This window comes from Cyprinus carpio, chromosome B5, assembly GCF_018340385.1.
Source record: "Cyprinus carpio isolate SPL01 chromosome B5, ASM1834038v1, whole genome shotgun sequence".
In the NCBI taxonomy this organism is placed as follows: domain Eukaryota; kingdom Metazoa; phylum Chordata; class Actinopteri; order Cypriniformes; family Cyprinidae; genus Cyprinus; species Cyprinus carpio.
The window spans coordinates 632,499-651,005 of NC_056601.1; the positions used below are offsets into that span (position 1 = coordinate 632,499).

General features: G+C 33.8%; 1 protein-coding gene across 1 annotated transcript in view; it reads right to left on the reverse strand.

Annotated features, from left to right (window-relative positions):
* Positions 1-647: 647 nt before the first annotated feature.
* The window catches only part of LOC109059903 (semaphorin-4C-like), a 31,919-nt gene continuing 14,059 nt past the window's right edge, over positions 648-18,507 (reverse strand). The window contains exons 7-15 of the mRNA XM_042723516.1: positions 16,252-16,403; positions 14,566-14,741; positions 12,954-13,098; positions 11,168-11,381; positions 9,399-9,514; positions 8,064-8,221; positions 6,677-6,768; positions 3,341-5,251; positions 648-1,711 (exon numbers count right to left, since the gene is read on the reverse strand). Of these exons, the coding sequence (XP_042579450.1) occupies positions 4,362-5,251; positions 6,677-6,768; positions 8,064-8,221; positions 9,399-9,514; positions 11,168-11,381; positions 12,954-13,098; positions 14,566-14,741; positions 16,252-16,403 (1,943 nt within the window). The 3' untranslated portion in view covers positions 648-1,711; positions 3,341-4,361. The remainder of the gene's footprint in view (positions 1,712-3,340; positions 5,252-6,676; positions 6,769-8,063; positions 8,222-9,398; positions 9,515-11,167; positions 11,382-12,953; positions 13,099-14,565; positions 14,742-16,251; positions 16,404-18,507) is intronic.

Sequence of the window (18,507 nt, forward strand, 5' to 3'; positions counted from 1 at the left end):
TCAAAACTTAATTTTTGATTAGTAATATGCATTGCTAAGAACTTCATTTGAACAACTTTAAAGGTGATTTTATCAATATTTGGATTTTTTTGCACCCTCAGATTCCAGATTTCAAATATTGTCCTCCTAACAAACCATACATCAATGGAAAGAGCATTTATTCATGTATGTACAAATCTCAGTTTTGAAAAAATGACACATAAGACTGGTTTAGTGCTCCAGGGACATAAATAAGCATCTGTGTCAAGTTGTTGATGGTGGCAGATGGAGTTATTGATGTTGCATAAATTTATATTGATTTATATTGATACATTTTATGAATAAATTTGCCACCAATTTGTCATAAAGTAAAATAGTTTTATATAATATTCTTTATGCCTACAGGACACTCATATTTATTTAAATAAATACTGAAATATTTATTAACTGAATTTTACATTATGTTTTTGTGCTACTGTTTATCATTCTGCTGTCTAGAGACTTGTCATAAAAATAATCAATCAAAAAAATAAATAAATAACCAGAACTAAAATATTTTTAGCAGAAGCAGTGTGAAAAGCACAAAACAGACATTCTGCACAAACACCTTACATTTCAATGGCATTTTAAAGTCAGCCGAACACTCAAAAAAAGCATACACAACCTGCTCGCTGTGAACTGATCTCTGCTTTTATTTTCTGTTGATATATACATTTATAAAAAATAAGGGCATATGTACAATGGTAATAAATATCAACTTTTTGTACAAGCAAAATAAGTTACTTAATTACCTAAAAAAAGAGGAAAATAAAATAAAAATAACAGCAAGATTTTTTTTTAAGATTTCTTGAATTGCAATAAAAGAGATTTTCGTAATACAAAAACTCACAAAGTAACAGCAGGTTTAAAGCCATGTGAGTTGAAATGAACTGCGATGACCGTATTTTATTTTTGTTTTTCTAATCAAGCAGGAAATACTGGTCAGTACAAAAAAGCCATGCATGATGCAAACAAGCATTTGCGACACTTCTGGTCGCTCAGTGAAAATACGTCTGACTTTAAGTTATTAGACGGCGAACAATGAAATTAAGAACGGAGAAATTTCACAAATTCAAGAGAGTCAGAAGCCCACCCTGAATAGTCCTGGCAGAAAGGATGGGATCCTTGTTAATCTGACACTTCTCGGTGCTCTTTTTAGTACAAAGATCTTTTCTAACAAGTGTAAACTTCCCTCTTATGCAGTAGATCGTAGACTAGAAAAGAGCCAATGACAGAATGAGAAAATCGTAAAGCTCTCATGCCACAAAGAATAGCATTCCACCAAAACAAGATTTCAGACAACACTTGAGTTCTGTGCAATGGACAAATTCCAAAACATAAAAATAGAGAATAAAAAGAAACGAAAATCAGAAGAAACATGTCTGCAGTCTGCTTTGGCTTCACCCGAGGTGAAGAGGCACAGGTACGAAAACTGTTGCTGTTTTTTCTTCCTTTTTTGAAATACATGAGACTATTGATTTGTTGTTGAAACTGACACGATATATTTCGCAGAACGTCATGCAGCAAAGTATGGATCCGTGATGAGCATCGTAGTGCCTCTCCACCCGCAGGGTCACGAAAAAACCCCAAAAAATCTCCTTCATGTGTCTTCACAATCAAAGTCAACGGAACGAAATGTCCTCTGCTTTCACCCTGTTTTTGTATTTAGTCTTTAAGAGTTGCAAAGCCCACACTGAAAGACAAAAGAGAGTCAGTTTTGAGCTTTTATAGGTTATTCAGACAAAATCAAAATAAGTCAAAATATGTCTATTAACAGTGTTTTTGTTGTCTTATATTAAGTCATTAAAATCTTTTTTTTTTTCATAAAAATATTCAAAATGAACAATAATGATAATAATAATTGGTATTATTAGTGTTGTTGTTGTTGTTATCTTTACATCTGTCTCACATATGAAGAATTTGCTGGTTTTATACACTACCGTTCAAAGGTTTGGTGGTATTTAAAGAAATGAATACTTAACAAATAATGTCTGTCTCAAATAAATATTGCATATTAGAATGATTCCTGAAGATCATGTGACACTGAAGACTGGAGGAATGATATAAGTATACTTTTAGCATAAAGTACTTAAAGTGCTATTTTTTTGTGCTATTAATGACAGTGTACTTAGTACACATACTCTTACAGAGTACACTTACATAGTGTACTTGACTGTACTATTTTTAAGACACCATAAATATGTAGTTAAGTATCATATAAAGGGAATTTTAACATCATTACAATACATTTAAAATTAATTATTTAATCTATTAAAGTGTCTACTAAATGACTAAATGTAAATGTAAGTACATTTTGCAAGTGTACTGAGTAAAGTGTATTTTACTGCAATAGACAAATAATAAAATCTCTTTATTTTAACTGGACCGCAATATATGCAGTCATGTCTGACAACTTGAGAAATAATTTCTGAACTTATGATATATTAATAAATATGAAGGAATTTTGGAGATCACAGATTTCTTTAGAAAATGATTAAATTCGTTTAAGCCTTTATGAAACTATAATGCATGTTACGCAAAGTTAATCTATTTCAGGCATTTACACAGATTTTAAACGACGTGATCCTGATACATTTTTGCATGTAGCATCTATAGACACTAATGACGAAAAGTTTAATTTTAATTAGTCAAGATATATATGCCATTATATTTAGTAGCCATTGCTCCATGCACTTATTAAACTATATCTTCTAAACCATTTGATGAATCCAAATTCTTTTGGTAACTTTTTGTCATGAGGGTCTCTAGATGATACACACAACATTTGGCGTCAATTGAACAAATGGTCTAGAACGAGTTTAAAAAGTAGATTGAAAAAGACAATGCATGGCAAAAATCTGAGATATACGTTTTGTTCAACTTGACGCAGAGAATCAGAGGAAAAAATCATTTTGATTGTAACTTGTATAGTTGCGGAGATATGAGCAAAAACGTAAAAGTACTTATTATAGCGCCACATATGGTCTGATCGGGGTGTGTGTGTGCACCTGAGAAGTGGGGGAGATTTGGGACCATCCTGCCAAATTTGGTGTTTCTACGATTTACGGTTTTGGCTGGCCGGACACTTTTAGGCCAGAAAAATAGAAAACGGTTCTAATGTTTCACAATATTACAGTTTTTCCTGCATTTTTGATCAAATAAATGCAGCCTTGTTGAACAAAAGAGACTCAACATGAAAAAAAAATCGCACCAATTTTTGAACGGCAATGTATAATTTCAAACAGACTAGGTCTCACGCCTTCATATAATCTCAAATTAAGGAAACATCCCAAATATAAGATTTGGTGTAGTCTAGTCTCACCTGTGTTTGATCAGCCGTAGCCTCTGCCGTTCATTCTGGACCTCTTCAAAAAGTCCAGCTCCTTGTAGTCAGTAAAGGATCACTTTCATGCAGAACAATTCGGCTTCATAACGTGGGCGGAGTCTTCTTTACCATCCGTATTCCTTCATGTGTCTTCATTGACCTGCTTTATCATGTAGGCAAACACTGGGGTTGTACTTCATTTGGCAGCTCAAGCCAAATATATACAATAATGCACTTGCTGTCGCATCCAACACAGTCTTAGCACAACATTCTGTTGCATGCTACTAGCACTGGTAATCCTTTCACATTTCAGATGAGACTATCAATCGTAAAAGAAGAAGAAGAAGAAGAAGAAGAAATCCTTGCAATAAACAGACATGGAAAAACCTCATTATATATTAGTGCTGCGAGTCTCAGTACACATTCTCAGAAAAAAAGACATTGTTTAAAAAAGTTACTGAGCTGCGAAGAAAGAAAGGCAAAGCATTTGTTCAGTATTCAAGTCTTGTTTCGGTTTCGCAGCTCACTCTCTTGTCTTTAATAATTTCTGCTCTGCTTTCCTCGAGCGTGATTGTCATCAAGCTTTGATTTGAGTTTATGCATGTCCTCGTCTCCTCTCTCAAAGGGTGCAAAAAATGTGTCTGAGGCAAGCAACCTCAAGACGTCAAAAATAAACTCTGCATCCTCTTGCAGCTTGCCAAATGTTTGGGATCTGTTGTCAGACGCCTGCCCCATGCGCAGATCAGACTGACAGCTACATTTGGCTGGTTGGGCTCCTCTCATAGATGTACCTGCGTTTAGCCAAGATCAACACGAGGCCATGTCGTCTGGTCCTTTAAATACAGACATTTACAAAAGCTCGGTCGAGTGTTAATAATCCAAGGGAATGTCGTGAAGCACGGTGGCCTCATGGCACGGGAGATGGAAGTGCTGACAGAGAAGAAAGAGTTTGCGGATGAAGAGAGTTCCCCAAGCGGGAGGGAGGTAGGTGAGGTTTTCTGTCGTTTTCCTGTGGGATTTACACAGAAGACTCCTCGGGATTGGCGTCGGGAAGCACGCTCCTCTGCTGCAGAGTTTTCCGGAGCTCCTCTTTGAATGGACTGGAGTAGTCGCTGTCTCGGCCGCCCATCCCGATTCCCATTCCCGCTCCAATGCCGGATCTCTCCTCTGTGGCCGTGCTCAGATTGAGTCGGATGTATCCGTTGGCGCTTGAGCTCCGAATGTTGGTGAGGCTCAGCCTGCTCGGAGAGTGAATAGGCTGACCGGGAATTGCACTCGGCGGTGCCGAGCTTCCGGTGGAGCACAGTGCATGCCCAGGCACGATTTTCAGGGAGCCGTCTGAGTAGTAATAATTCGCCCCCGTTTCCCAAAAGCGATCTTCATCATTTGCCATCTTGCTCGGCACAAATGACGGCCGGCTCGGAGGCTCTTTGGGCATAGTAATGGGGTACACCAAAGTGCTCTCCAGTGGCTTCATTTCCGCCCCTTTTCCCAGTGCCAACTTCAATCTTCTACGAAGATACAAAGATGCAGTGAGCAGCAACAGACAAGCGGCACCCAAAGTGATCACCAGGACCCAGAACAAACCCATGCTGCCATCCGGAGCGCGGGCCTCCATGAAGACCGGTGCGCTGGCTACCACCGCCACCTGGTACCTTTCCGTCTGGAACTTCACGCCTTGCTCCTCCGAGTAGCAGATGTAGCGGCCCGCTTGAAGGGGCCCGGCTTGGGGAATGACGAGAGCACGGAGGGCCCGGTCGAATCGCGGCCCCGGGGCCTCACCTTCCACCAAGGCAAGCTCACGTTCGCTGAGCTCCCAGAAAGGCTGCGCCAAGTTGGAAACCAGATGGCAGGGCAAAACCAGATCCGACCCGACAACCACAGTCACATTTCGCAACCTAGAATGATCTGGTGGGAAAAACAACAACAACAGCAACATTAATATATTTCATTTTTTAAATAATATTAAAAATAAATAAATGCAATACAGTCTTAATTTGTTTTTACGTTTTGCATTTTGTTCCAGTAATAATTTCTACTAAAAAATGTTATGTTCTGGGGAGAAAAAAAGCAACATTAATATATGATATTTTATTTATTTTAATTATAATAAAAATAAATAAAATGAAATAAATAAATAAATGCAATAGTCTTATTTTTTTATTTTTTTTACATTTTGCATTTTGTTTCAGTAAAAGTTTCTGCAAAAAATGGAATGTTCTGGGGAGAAAAAAGCAACAACATTAGTATATGATATTTTATTTTTTAAATAATAATAAAAATAAATGTAATAATATGGTATTCATTTTTTACATATATTTTGATTTTGTTTTGGTAATAGTTCCTGCTAAAATTTGAATGTTCTGGGGAGAAAAACAACCACAACAACATTAATATATGATATTTTATTTTTTTAAATAATAATACAAATTTTATAAATGTAATAATCTCAATTAAAGACTCAATTTATTATTATTTTGTTTTACATTTTGCATTTTTAGTAAAGGTTTCTGCTAAAAATTTACTATTTCTCTTCAGCTACTGAAAATAATTAAATTATTTGGAACAAAATTATATTCTTTCTAGATTAATGTTTTTCTTTTTTCTTTTTTTTCTATTTGTCTGGTATTATTTTTTTGTATATTTTTTTTTTAATTGAAAAAAAAAGTAAAGGTAATTTTAAAATGAAATTAGTTTTAAATAATAATAATAATAATAAATATATATGTATATACTGTATATAGGTCTCACCTTCAATGTCATTACAAAACCAAAACAAAGTTAAAATTGTAAATTTTTTAATGTAATTAATTTTCATTAATATCAATATAAATATGTTGGTTCATACAGTGCTAAACATATTTATTAGACCACCAGTATCCACAGTAGTATTTCTAATGCCAAAATATAATTATTGTCGTAATTCGAATTTAAGTTTTACATGAAATAATAAAGCACTTTATTATTTTTATTAAGATGCCAAATTACAGTTATTTACTTGCAGTTCTTAATAGAAAAATTCGATTTAATTGTAAAATGTTTGGAGAGATGTTGCCAGCTCAAATTTTTGCATACAAACGCAAATTCATTAAAACTGAGAATTGAGTTGTTTCAGTTTGTTATTTGCCTAATAAATGATAAAACAATTTTTAATTTTAAACAAGACAGATTCCTAAAATATTAGTGTTTTTTTCACATTATGACAGGTGATATAAACACTGTATAAATCAGGCATAGTTGCTTTTTTGTCAGTGCTCTGGTTGACACTTTGAAGTGTATGTGACCTCACTACAGGGGTCCAGGCCTGCAGGGGGCAGCATACGTCTGACGTACCAGGACTGGGGATGGAGAAAGGCTTCTCAAACTTGGCTTTTCCTCGGCTGAACCTCTCCAGCATGAGGTCCTGCGAGAGTGTGGATGTGGAGCTGTGGGGGAGCACAAATATTGAGGATGTGTCAGAAGGCTGTTAGAAACACTGCTATAGGGATGCAGCTTTAAAGCACAAAGAGGGTCCTGTGGAGGAGAACAGAGGGGTGGAACGTGAAAGGAGCGAGCGGCAATAAAGAGGAGGGCACAATGAGCAAAGCAGCGGATGGATGATGGTGAAAGGATGCAGTGTTGGGAAGGTTACTTTGGAAATGTAATACACTCTTTAAAATAAAGGTGCTTCTCGATGCAATAGAAGAAGCTTTCTTTGTCTAAATGGTTCTATAAAGAACATCTGAAGAAAGGTTCTTTGTGGCGAAAGAAGGTTCTTCAGAAAGAGATTGTTGGTTCTTCTATGGCATTGCTGTGAAGAACCTTTAGAAGCACCTTTATTTTTAAGAGGTTACAGATGACAAGTTACACTATTTAAAATGTAGAAAGTAGTGTACATTTTTCAAATACTTTATTAAAATAATGTAAGTGATTTCATTTGATTACTTTTCTAAATTTCTAATGAATTTTTTCAAGTCTTAATCATTTTGAAACATTTAAAGCAGGCAGGGTAAACCTTACTGTAGAACTCAAAACTAATCACTGTCAGTCTTTCAGAATCATTCATCATTTGAATTAAGGCTATAATAATTTATTTTTAAAGCACAGCCACCATAACAAGTTATAGTTTAATAGCTATGTTACTGTTTTTGAAATCAAATCTTTGCAATGCTATGAAAGGAAATACTGACATCTAACATTGCTTTAGAAAAAAACTGATCCTACAGAAATAAACAGTAACACTTTGTTTTAAGGTTACACGTGTAACATGTACTTACTATTATAATAACATTGCATTATGCATAATTACATGCAAGTACCTTAAAGCAAACCCTAATCCTAACTCTAACTTTATAGTAAGTATGTGTACTTAATTAATATAACTCAGTACTTAAATGTATAATTACACTGTAACAAGGACCATTGTGGGTTACACTTTATTTGAAGGTGTCCTTGTTACATTGTAATTATACATTTAAGTACTGAGTGATATTAATTATATACATGTACTTAGGCCTACTATAAAATTAGAGTTAGGATTAAGGTTACTTGCATGTAATTATACATACTGTATTGTTATTATAATAGTAAGTACATGTAACACGTGTAACAAGGACACCTTCAAATAAAGCGTTACCTTATTTTATAATTCAATTACATAATTCTGTTGCATGTAACTAGTCCCTCCACAACACGGAAAGCATGTTAGCAGCAGAAGCAGCTCATAGACAGAAGAACGTACCCCCGGTGGAGGTCGATGCGGACACAAGCGCGTCCCTCGCTGTCCCAGGCGCAGTATGGGTCTCGGGACAGAAGGCAGTCTGGCTGTGAATGGTAGCGGCTGCAGTTTGCCAAGGGCAGCTGAAGAACCTCCGAGCGTGAACCGATGTACAAATACTTCTGTGGAGAACGAACGGAAAGATTTGGGAATCAACAGTGTGGGGAAGGTTACAGATGACAAGTTACACTATTTAAAATGTAACAAGTAGTGTAACTATTTCAATTACTTCTAAAGTTCTAAAGCATGTTTTCAAATATTATTCATTTTTAAACATTTAATCCAAGCAGGGTTGACCTTACAGTAGAACTCAACACTGTTACTGTCAGACTTCAAGAATCACTCAACATTTAATATAATAATTTATTATAAAGCGGATAGTTCCGGTCCTTGATTCTGATTGGTTGAGACACGTTCGAAGCTGTTGTAAATTACTCTACAATGTAACATACAATTTGTTTACGTTTGTGTGTTGCTTGGCAACCACTTTGTTGCGACCACAACTGTTTCTGAGGAACTACATTGTTTGGTGGAAGAATACTGTTTTTATTAATATCATTACACTTTATTTGCTCTGTTTTATTTTGTGGAACCGTACTGCGTATATGGAATAACCGTTTTATAAAAGCAATTAGCCCCGTGAAGCCGTGGTTTACAGTGAATTTATAACAGCTACGGGGGTTTGAGCTGTTATAAATTCACTGTAAAGCACAGCTTCACTGGGCTTATTGATTTAATTTAAAGCACAGCAACCACAAAATCACTCTTTAAAACCTCTTTTTACTTTGAGATCGTTCTGAGGTTAAATACAGATTTAAAATTATAAGAAGATACAGTTTAATAGCTATGAAACCTAGCTATAGTTTTTGAAATCAAATCTTTGCATAGCTGTGACAGAAAACACTGGCATCTAACACTGCCCTTGAAAAAACAGTAAAAAAACAGTAAAAAATAAAGCATACACATAAACTAAAATAGGAAATAAACGGTTATCAAATAAGCATGTGTCCTAAACTCCTGAAACATTGGCGTCTCATATTTTTTAGAGCCATCAATGCAATTTGGGAAAGAAATCAATTAAATCTTTGTGTGTGTGTGTGTGTGTGTGTGAGAGAGAAAATATTGAAATGTATATTGTAATTCAAATGTAATTAAAATTCTGTTATATGTAACTATAGTTACTCCTCAACACTGGGAATGAATGAGTAAAACAATAAACGCATTCTGTTTTTGGGCTCAGAAGCGGTTAATGCTAGTCAGGTGTGAGAGAGGTGTGCGTTTAAAGAGATCAGAAGTTACTTTGCTGTGTGAGATGGTGAGGCTGTCCACCGGCTGCTGCCGATCAAACAGCTGGATCTCTTCTATCACATGAGCCTCTGAACCCAGAATCACCACACGCTGGAGCCATCCATCCGCTGAACGACAAACAGTGGGAGCGGGAGGACAGATAGATGGGGATAGATTATATGCATACGGTGAGAAATAATGTAATGGGGAAGGAGAGGGAAAAGGCGAGAGAGGAGAGACAAATAGTCCATTAATTCATCATCAAAACATGGCATATTTTTCCGTCATTGGACTTTAGGAACAAGGTTACGCCGATTACGGCAGGAAAATTGAATAAACCCCAGCTGGTGCCGTGACCTATCATAACTCTGTGTGTGTGTACTTTATCCCGTCCTCAACACACAGTGCTTGTCAGATAATGTGCTACTGACCCCTCTCTCCGTCAGGAGAAAAAAGGGCGAGTGCAGAAAAGGGATAACGGAGGAGAGCGGAAGAGCTACAGGGTGTGCTTTACAAATCCACCCTGCCATTTTTGCTCATGTCAGACTATCTATGTTCACTCTTAATCCTCAGTCCAACACACACACACACACACACACACACACACACACACACACACACACACACACACACACACACACACACACACACATACACACACTAAACACACACACACACACACACACACACACACACACACACACACACACACACACACTGCCTCAGGTGCTGCCTGCACTCAGAACAGCTAACAGTAGTAGATATGAGGTTTAACTATACCTGAATGTATGGGGGGAAGTGTATATTTTAGGAGTGCTTTTTTTTTAAGCCATTTTACTTTCATTATTAATTATTAATAGTCCTGCAGTGTGTCCTGCAAATACATTTTTTTTTTAATTATACTATGATTATTAAATTCATGCAGTGTTTCAATTAATATGCTGTTTTTTTTTTCACTAGTAATTTTAAACTCTCCATGACAAATACATTTTATTATATATATATATATATATATATATATATATGTGTGTGTGGTGTGTGTGTGTGTGTGTGTGTGTGTGTGACCTAATATGAAAAACCCTTTGCTTTAAATTTTAATTAAAAAATAATTCTGTAGTATGGCAAATGCATTTTTTTAATTTAAAATATATTTATAAATGTATACTTTATTACAAATATATATTTTATAATATATTCATGCAGTGTCTCAATAGTCCTAAGACATGAAAAAATATATTTTTTTTAATATATAAAAGTTATTGTATATATATATATATATATATATATATAATATATATATCTATATATATATATATATGAAGAGTTCGGATGCAAAAGCCTTTGCCATCTAAAATTTTCTTCTAAAATTAGCATTTTTTTTATTAATTCATTAATTAAAAATTATTTTTTAATAATTCAAAAAATTATTCATTTTATATATATTAATTACATTTAAGATGTTACACTAGTTGTACTGTATTTGTCTTTTGTGTGCATTTGGTGCATTACTGGACTCATCGGACGCTTTAAAGAGACGAGTGTGAGTGTGTTTATGTGAGATTGTCAAGGCCAAATACATCTTTTCAGTTTTTATTTGAAGGACTGACCTTCCTGCATGGAGGTGGCTTTCCCGCTTAGATACAACATTATGGCTAATAAAATGGTTTCTTTGGCTGCTCTATTCATATTTGTGCACAAAAGGACAAAGGAACAATAAAGACGATGCAGAAAACTGTCAAATATACTGCAGTCATTTACGTGTTTCACCTCCAGTAGCATACCTGTGCCGATGAAGAGCATGTTGTAGGATCTCTGGTCCAGTGAGCTCACTCTGTCCACTGCTAGTCGGGTGAAGTTGATGCCTTTGGTGAGCAGCAGGGGGCGAGCTTCTGCGCGGTCCTCCATCAGCGGATGCTTCTTGGCGAAGTTCAGCGTGGCGTCAGGCAGCTGCAGAGAACTGTTGTAGCCGCTTTCCCTGTCAAAGTTTGTGATGCACTGTGGAAACAACCAGACAGGAAGGTCTTTTAACTTGATAAGAGATTTTATTTAACTTTATATAGCATGTCATTCTGTATATGACGAGTATGTTTCAAATGTAACAATTATTATTATTTTTTTTCATACAATTTAAAATAAACCCTGCTTGAACTGGAATAATAAGAAGAAAGAATTTTGGGAAATGAAGCGTTCTTCTACCTCGGTCCATTGGTAAAGTTAATGTGATCAGATATATATACTAGAAAAACAAAGCTTTTTTTATATTTTCAGTTAATCAAAAATACAGTCATATTGTAAGATATGATTACAATTTAAAATAACGGTTTCTATTTTAATATACAGTTATAGACGTAATTTATTCAAGTAATAGCAAAGCTGTATTTTCAGCATCATTACTCCATCCTTCATAAATCTCTCTGAAATGCTGATTTGCAAGAAATATTTCTTCTCATCATCCATGTTGGAAACAGTTGTGCTGCTTAATATTTGTGGAGACTGTGATTTTTCTGGATTCTTTAATAAAAAAAAGGTCAGCATTTAAGTTAAAAAAAAAAAAAAAAAAAAAAAAATATATATATATATATATATATATATATATATTTTTATTTTTTTTTGTAAAAGTCCAAGTCTTTACTTTCTCTTTTGATTGATTTGATGTGTTCCTGCTGAATAAAGTAAAAACAAAAAACAAACAGAAAAACAAATGGCAGCTGAGTCTTAGCCATCTTCAAGAAACATCTCTTCTAACTCTATTTTATCTATTTGTTTTCTTTTTTTAATAACAATAAAAACACTTGACCCTCTTATACTTTCAATTTAATTTTTTATTCTATCTACTTGTTTTCTTTTTATCATTATAAAAAAATGATCCTCTAACACTAGCATTCTCTATTCTGTTTCTATTCTTTTGACTTATTTTATTTTTATTTAAAAAAGACCCTTTAACACTAGCGTTCCTTTTTCTTATTTTTATTCTATCTACTTGTTTTCTTTTTATCTATTATAAAAACATCCTTGCGTACTGTTAAGCGTGTTATAGCACTTGCAGATCATTGCTCTTTTGTTGGTTTTGATTGCTTCTATTGTCCTCATTTGTAAGTCGCTTTGGATTAAAAGCATCTGCTTAATGACTAAATGTAAAGATTTGTAAATTATATTTTTTAGTTAAGCTCTAAATGACCCTGCTAAACATCACTATACTCCTCAAAATATTCATATCACCTGGTTTTCCTAAATACAAGGTTTTCCAAATCGCCTTTTCTGATCATGGGTTTTTCTGTATTGATTTTTTTACTGGTGTTTCACCAGTATTTATAATTGTACTCTTCATTGTATTGTGTTTTAGAGTTAACAGAAATGTCCGTAAAATGAATGGATAATGTTGTGTGCTATTGTACGGATTCATTTTTTACAGTGTACTCTCTCTCAAAATCTTTTTTAACCGTTGTAATCCAACAGGACACTTATTAAGTTCTGCTTTACGAGCTGAAAAATGACTGTATGCACAAAAATCTATTTTTTTTTAAAGTGTACTCTCTCTCAAAATCTTTTTTGTCTTGCTGAGCTCACCGCTCCGGGTCGAGGGCTGGGAACGGGGCCAGTGTATCGGCCCCATCGCTGAGATGACTCCCTGTATTCTTTATACGGCCCGTCGAACACGTTTTTCACCTCTCCGATCTGGTACTGACACACAGCAGACACGTCCACATCCCCCCTGAGAGAACGAGAGAGAGAGAGAGAGAGCAAAGCATGAAGAGAAAGACTCAGTCTGAACCTAAACACTGCTTTATAACAGTAATAGCCTTACTGTCAACATAATGACAGCACAGCATTTTCTACACTTGAGGATCACGGCTGGATGTTTGGCACGGTGACACTTTTATATTTGTAGAGGGCAGGGGAGAGTTTGACTTTTACAATTTACTGTATAATGGTATTGGTATTGGGCCTTATCCAATTATAATGTTTGGCTTTTGATAGTTATTTCCATGAGTACAGATCTTAATGAGTTTTAAGCGTATAATGATATTCTAGGGAATTGTGTGCTTCTGATTTTAAAGCAACAGTTTGGACAGGACTCTTTTCTATTCTAACATCTCAATGGCTCTGTGTATAAGGCAAGGTTCAGTGTGGAAGAACTTGACTGGTCTGCTGTGACTTTAAATGCAGACCTTGAGACAAAAACTCATCACCAAACACCAATCACTTGTACATATGAATACAGTCATTTTAGACACAACTGAAACTGTTGCAACAGAGATGGAAACACACATTTTTTTAAATACACATACAATGTTTCCATCTTTGTTGCCACAGTTTTGGAAGTTTTTGGCTCAAGGTCTACATTTGAACTCAGCTGGGATTAGGACTTTCTTTTTGAACCTTGCCTTAAATATTAAAGTATTTTTTTTTAAACAGCATCATACAATTTCAAATAAACCCTGCTTGAACTGGAATAATAAGAAGAAAGAATTATGAGAAATGAAGCGTTCTTCTACCTCGGTCCATTGGTAAAGTTAATGTGATCAGATACTGTATATAAACAAGAAAAGAAAACCTTTTTATATATATTTTCGGTTAAAAAAAGCAACATAAATTTCCTGCCTTTCATTTTCAATTCATTTCAATTCTACTAAGCAACAATCTAATTTTTTTCCCTCTGCATTTATTTGATTAAAAATACAGCAAAACATTCATATCGTAAGATATGATTACAATTTAAAATAACTATTTTCTATTTTAATATATAGAGATGTCAGCATCATTACTCCAGTCTTAGTGTCACAAGATCCTTCAGAAATCTTTCTAACATGCTGATTTGCTGCTCAAGAAACATTTCTTCTCATCATCCATGCTGGAAAAAGTTATGTGCTTATTATTTGTGGAAACCGTGATGCTTTTTTTTTTTTTCTGGATTCTTTGAAAAAAAAAAAAAAGTTCAGCATTGAAGTAAAAAAAAACATATTTGTAAAAGTTTGTCAAAGTCTTCAGCTAGGTTTAGGACTTTCTTTTTGAACCTTGAGCCATTGTCATGTTAGAATAGAAAAAGGTCCTGTCCACACAACGCTTAAACATTAAGATCTGTACTCACGGAAAGGACTAAAGTAGTCAAACCTGCTCATTAGAAGCGGGAGCCAATACTTTTGGCAGTATAGTGATTGCAGTGTGTGTGTTTGCTCACCATTGCGCGTGGAAGATGCCGTAGAAACTGGTGCTCCTCCAGTCCGTCCCGGGCAAGGTGAAGACGGCACGCAGGTTATTGAAGGTGATGTGGCGCTCGGGGAAAGAACACATCAGCCGAGCTTTCTGGAAGGTGGTCCACTTCTTCTGCAGGGTCCGTGTGCCACCCAGGTCTCCCTGAAATCAGAAGCAAGTAACAGAGGTTTTAACATACAGGTACAATTCACTCAAAGCTTCTGGTCCTTTAGCTCCGCTGTATGTGAGTTCAGAGCTTATGTTCTCCTCTTAAACACAGCGATACACAGTTTCTCAATTAGTGTGATGTCATTAACCCTTCCTCTGGTAATTTAACATGACAAACACTTTTCTAATAGTATAAAAATATATTTAAAAATACATATTTTATTTTAAAAAATTTATTTTTTGGTAAGTATTTTAGTGGTATTTTATTATTTTATGTTGTGATATAATAATTTTTTTTCTTCTTTGGTAGTCGCGATTTTATGGTTGTTTCTGCCACAGGATGAAAAAGTTTGGTAATTTTATCTCACAATTTTGACTTTATATTTCTGCGTTTATATCATGCAAAAAAATTGGAGTTACATTTTTTATTGCATTATTCTGTGGCAGAAACAAGCAACAATAAATAACATATATTGCAGTATACAAATATATTTTATAATAATATTCATGCAATCTTTCAGTTAACATGAAGTCATAAAAACCTGCCTTCGCTAGTAATTTTAAACAGCCATGTTAAGAAATATAAAAATGTATTTAAAAATGTATATTCCATTACAAAAATATTTATATAAATATTTTTTTATGACAATATTAATGTAGTGTCTCAATAAGAGTCCTGTAATGACAAATACACTTTTTTTTCTTTTTTCGTTACATATGAAAGTACATTTAATAATTATGAAAGCTTTTTTCCACCACGGGATGAAAAAAATAATCAAAAAAGGCAGCTGGTAATTAAAACTCATAATTCAAAATGTTCTCAGTTAACAATTAGCAATTCTGACTTTTTAATTTTGCGCTCAAATCGTGCAATTCTGGGTTTATATCTCACAATTCAGAATTGTTCAAATTGTCTGAAAAGAAAATTGTGAGAAATTAACTAAAATAAAATAAAATAAAATTGGAGTTACCTTTTTTTTTTTATTAATTTTTTTTTATTATTCTGTGTCAGAAACAAGTGGCAATAAATAACATATATTGCAATATAAAAGTATATTTTATGATCATATTCATGTAATCGTTCAGTTAACAAGATATCATAAAAACCTGCCTTCGCTAGAAATTTTAAATAGTCATGTCATGTAACAAATGCATTTTTTTTTAAATATAAAAATAATAAATATATAATATAATAATATAATATAAAATAAATTGTATATAATAAAAATTACACACACACACACACATAGTATATATATAATATATGTATATGATATATATATATAATATATATATAGATATATATATATATATATATATATATATATATATATACAATATATATTTTTTTATTTTATTACAATATATTTATATAATTTTATTCATTTTAAATAGTCTTGTGATAGCAAACACATTTTAAAAAGTATACAAATATATTTTAAAGCATGTATATTTTTGCACATTGACTCAGTAGCCGTCTGGTGTTTTCAGAGTTTACTCTCACCTTACACACTCGTGCCACCCGCGCCACGGTCAGATCACTGTCACAGTCCAGCTCCACTGCTCTCTCGCTAAAGAAGAAGTAGATCTTATCATCGTCTCCATCTTTACTGCTGCGGCTCTCTCGGACCAGCGCTGAACCCACAAAGTTTGGCTCTGCACCAGAAGTTAGAAATGAGGACACGGTGCATTTATCATTATTATATTGAAAATAGTGGTGCTGTTTAATTTGTGTGTGTGTGTGTGTGTGTGTGTGTGAAACATGATACTGTTTTGTTTTCAGGATTCTTTACATTCAAAAAATAAACCTTTTGTAACAATGTAAAAGTCTTTTGATTAATTTTAATGTGTTCTTCCTGAATAAAAGAAGAAAAAAATTCTTACTGAACCCAAACTTTTGACTGATTATTATATTATATTATATTATATTATATTTACATTTATGCATTTGACAGATGCTTTATCCAAGTGACTTTCTTTTATTATTTTTTATTGTTATTTTAAATTAAAAATTTTTAAGGCAACTACAAGGAGAAAGGGCTGGTTGAAAGTTAGGGATAACTTAAATGTGTAAATATTACATTTAATGAATGAATTACATGTTAATTACATTATATTTACATTTTCGTCTCCCTTGCATTTCTACAGGTTTCATGTGTTTTTTCTATGCCAGTTACTAATGCACCCAGATTCACTTAATGGTATAAAAGCTCTTTTTACAAGCCGGAAATGCAGCCGGGAAACAACGTAAATCATAAATGATTTCTTATGATGTAAGAGCACCATGTACTGTTCTTTAATGGCACAACGGACAGCATCTCCTGAGCTGAACTGAAGACCAACACACTAAAGAAGTAATCCACACTAAGAAAAACAGCTGTGCCTATTATTGTCAACAGTATGATTATATTATTTTAAATTATTCTCTTATTAAAAGAATTATAATAATACTACATCATTGCATCCTCTGGTTCGCAGGAATGATGCAGAGACTGGGACAGACTTTAACAGACAAAATATAATCCTGTTTCCATTAAAAAAAAACAGGTCTGAGCTTATGGACCTGTTGCTATGACAACGACTCAGAGATGAGTTTTGGAGGATGAAACAAAACAGGATTGTGTCAAGTCACAACAGCTGAATCCAGATAACTCCACAGCAGGAGAAGCAGCAAGATCTATTCTCTGTTCATAAATGCTGTTAATTTTTATGTTATTATTATTATATTTTTCATATTATATGTTTTTGGAAATTGTTAAATAATGTGTACACACACACACACACACACACACACACACACACACACACACACACACACACACACACACACACACACACGTGTATACAGATAACTTAGTAATCCACCCATGGTTTATGTTCTGGTAACAAATGCTGTAAAATGTTAATTTTTAAATATATATATGTATGTTTTAAATGCTGTAAAGATGTTAATTGTTAAAATCAGCCATTTACTACAAATGAAAGACAAAATTATGTCTAATATTTATACCGTACGTATATGATGTATGAAAGCAATGCAGGATTATGTTAAATTGCCGACAGTTGAATCCAAACAATATAGTAATCTATGTTCAGAGAAGCAACATCATTTATTTAATAAAAGTGTAACAACTGTATATATATTTTATTATTTTTAAAACACTGTAAAAATGTTCATAATTAATTGTTAAAACCAGCCATTTACCTGCAAATTAAACCCAAGAAATATTATATCTATGCATAATATCTATGTGTATAATATGAGGATTACGAGAGCAACGCAGAATCATATTAAATAGCAGACAATTGAATCCAAAAAATATATAGTTTATTGACTGTTTTGGTGATGGTCAAACTGATCAACATAAGCTGGTCTGTTCAGTAGGTGTGTTATGTATGTTGCATTGTATATGTTAAACTGGTCATAAGGGTCAGTTTTTTGGGTTATTTTTTTGAAATCTGAAGTATTAGGTACTTTTTTTTTTTTTTTATGTATGGTTTTATTTGAAAATCTGGAATCTGAGGGTGCAAAAAAATCTAAATATTGAGAAAATCATTTTTAAAGTTGTTCAAATGAAGTTCTTAGCAATGCATATTACTAATCAAAAAGTAAGTTTTGATATATTTACGGTACGGAATTTACAAAATATCTTCATGGAACATGATCTTTACTTAATATCCTAATGATTTTTAGCATAAAAAAAATCAATAATTGTGACCCATACAATGTATTGTTGTCTATTGCTACAAATATACCTGT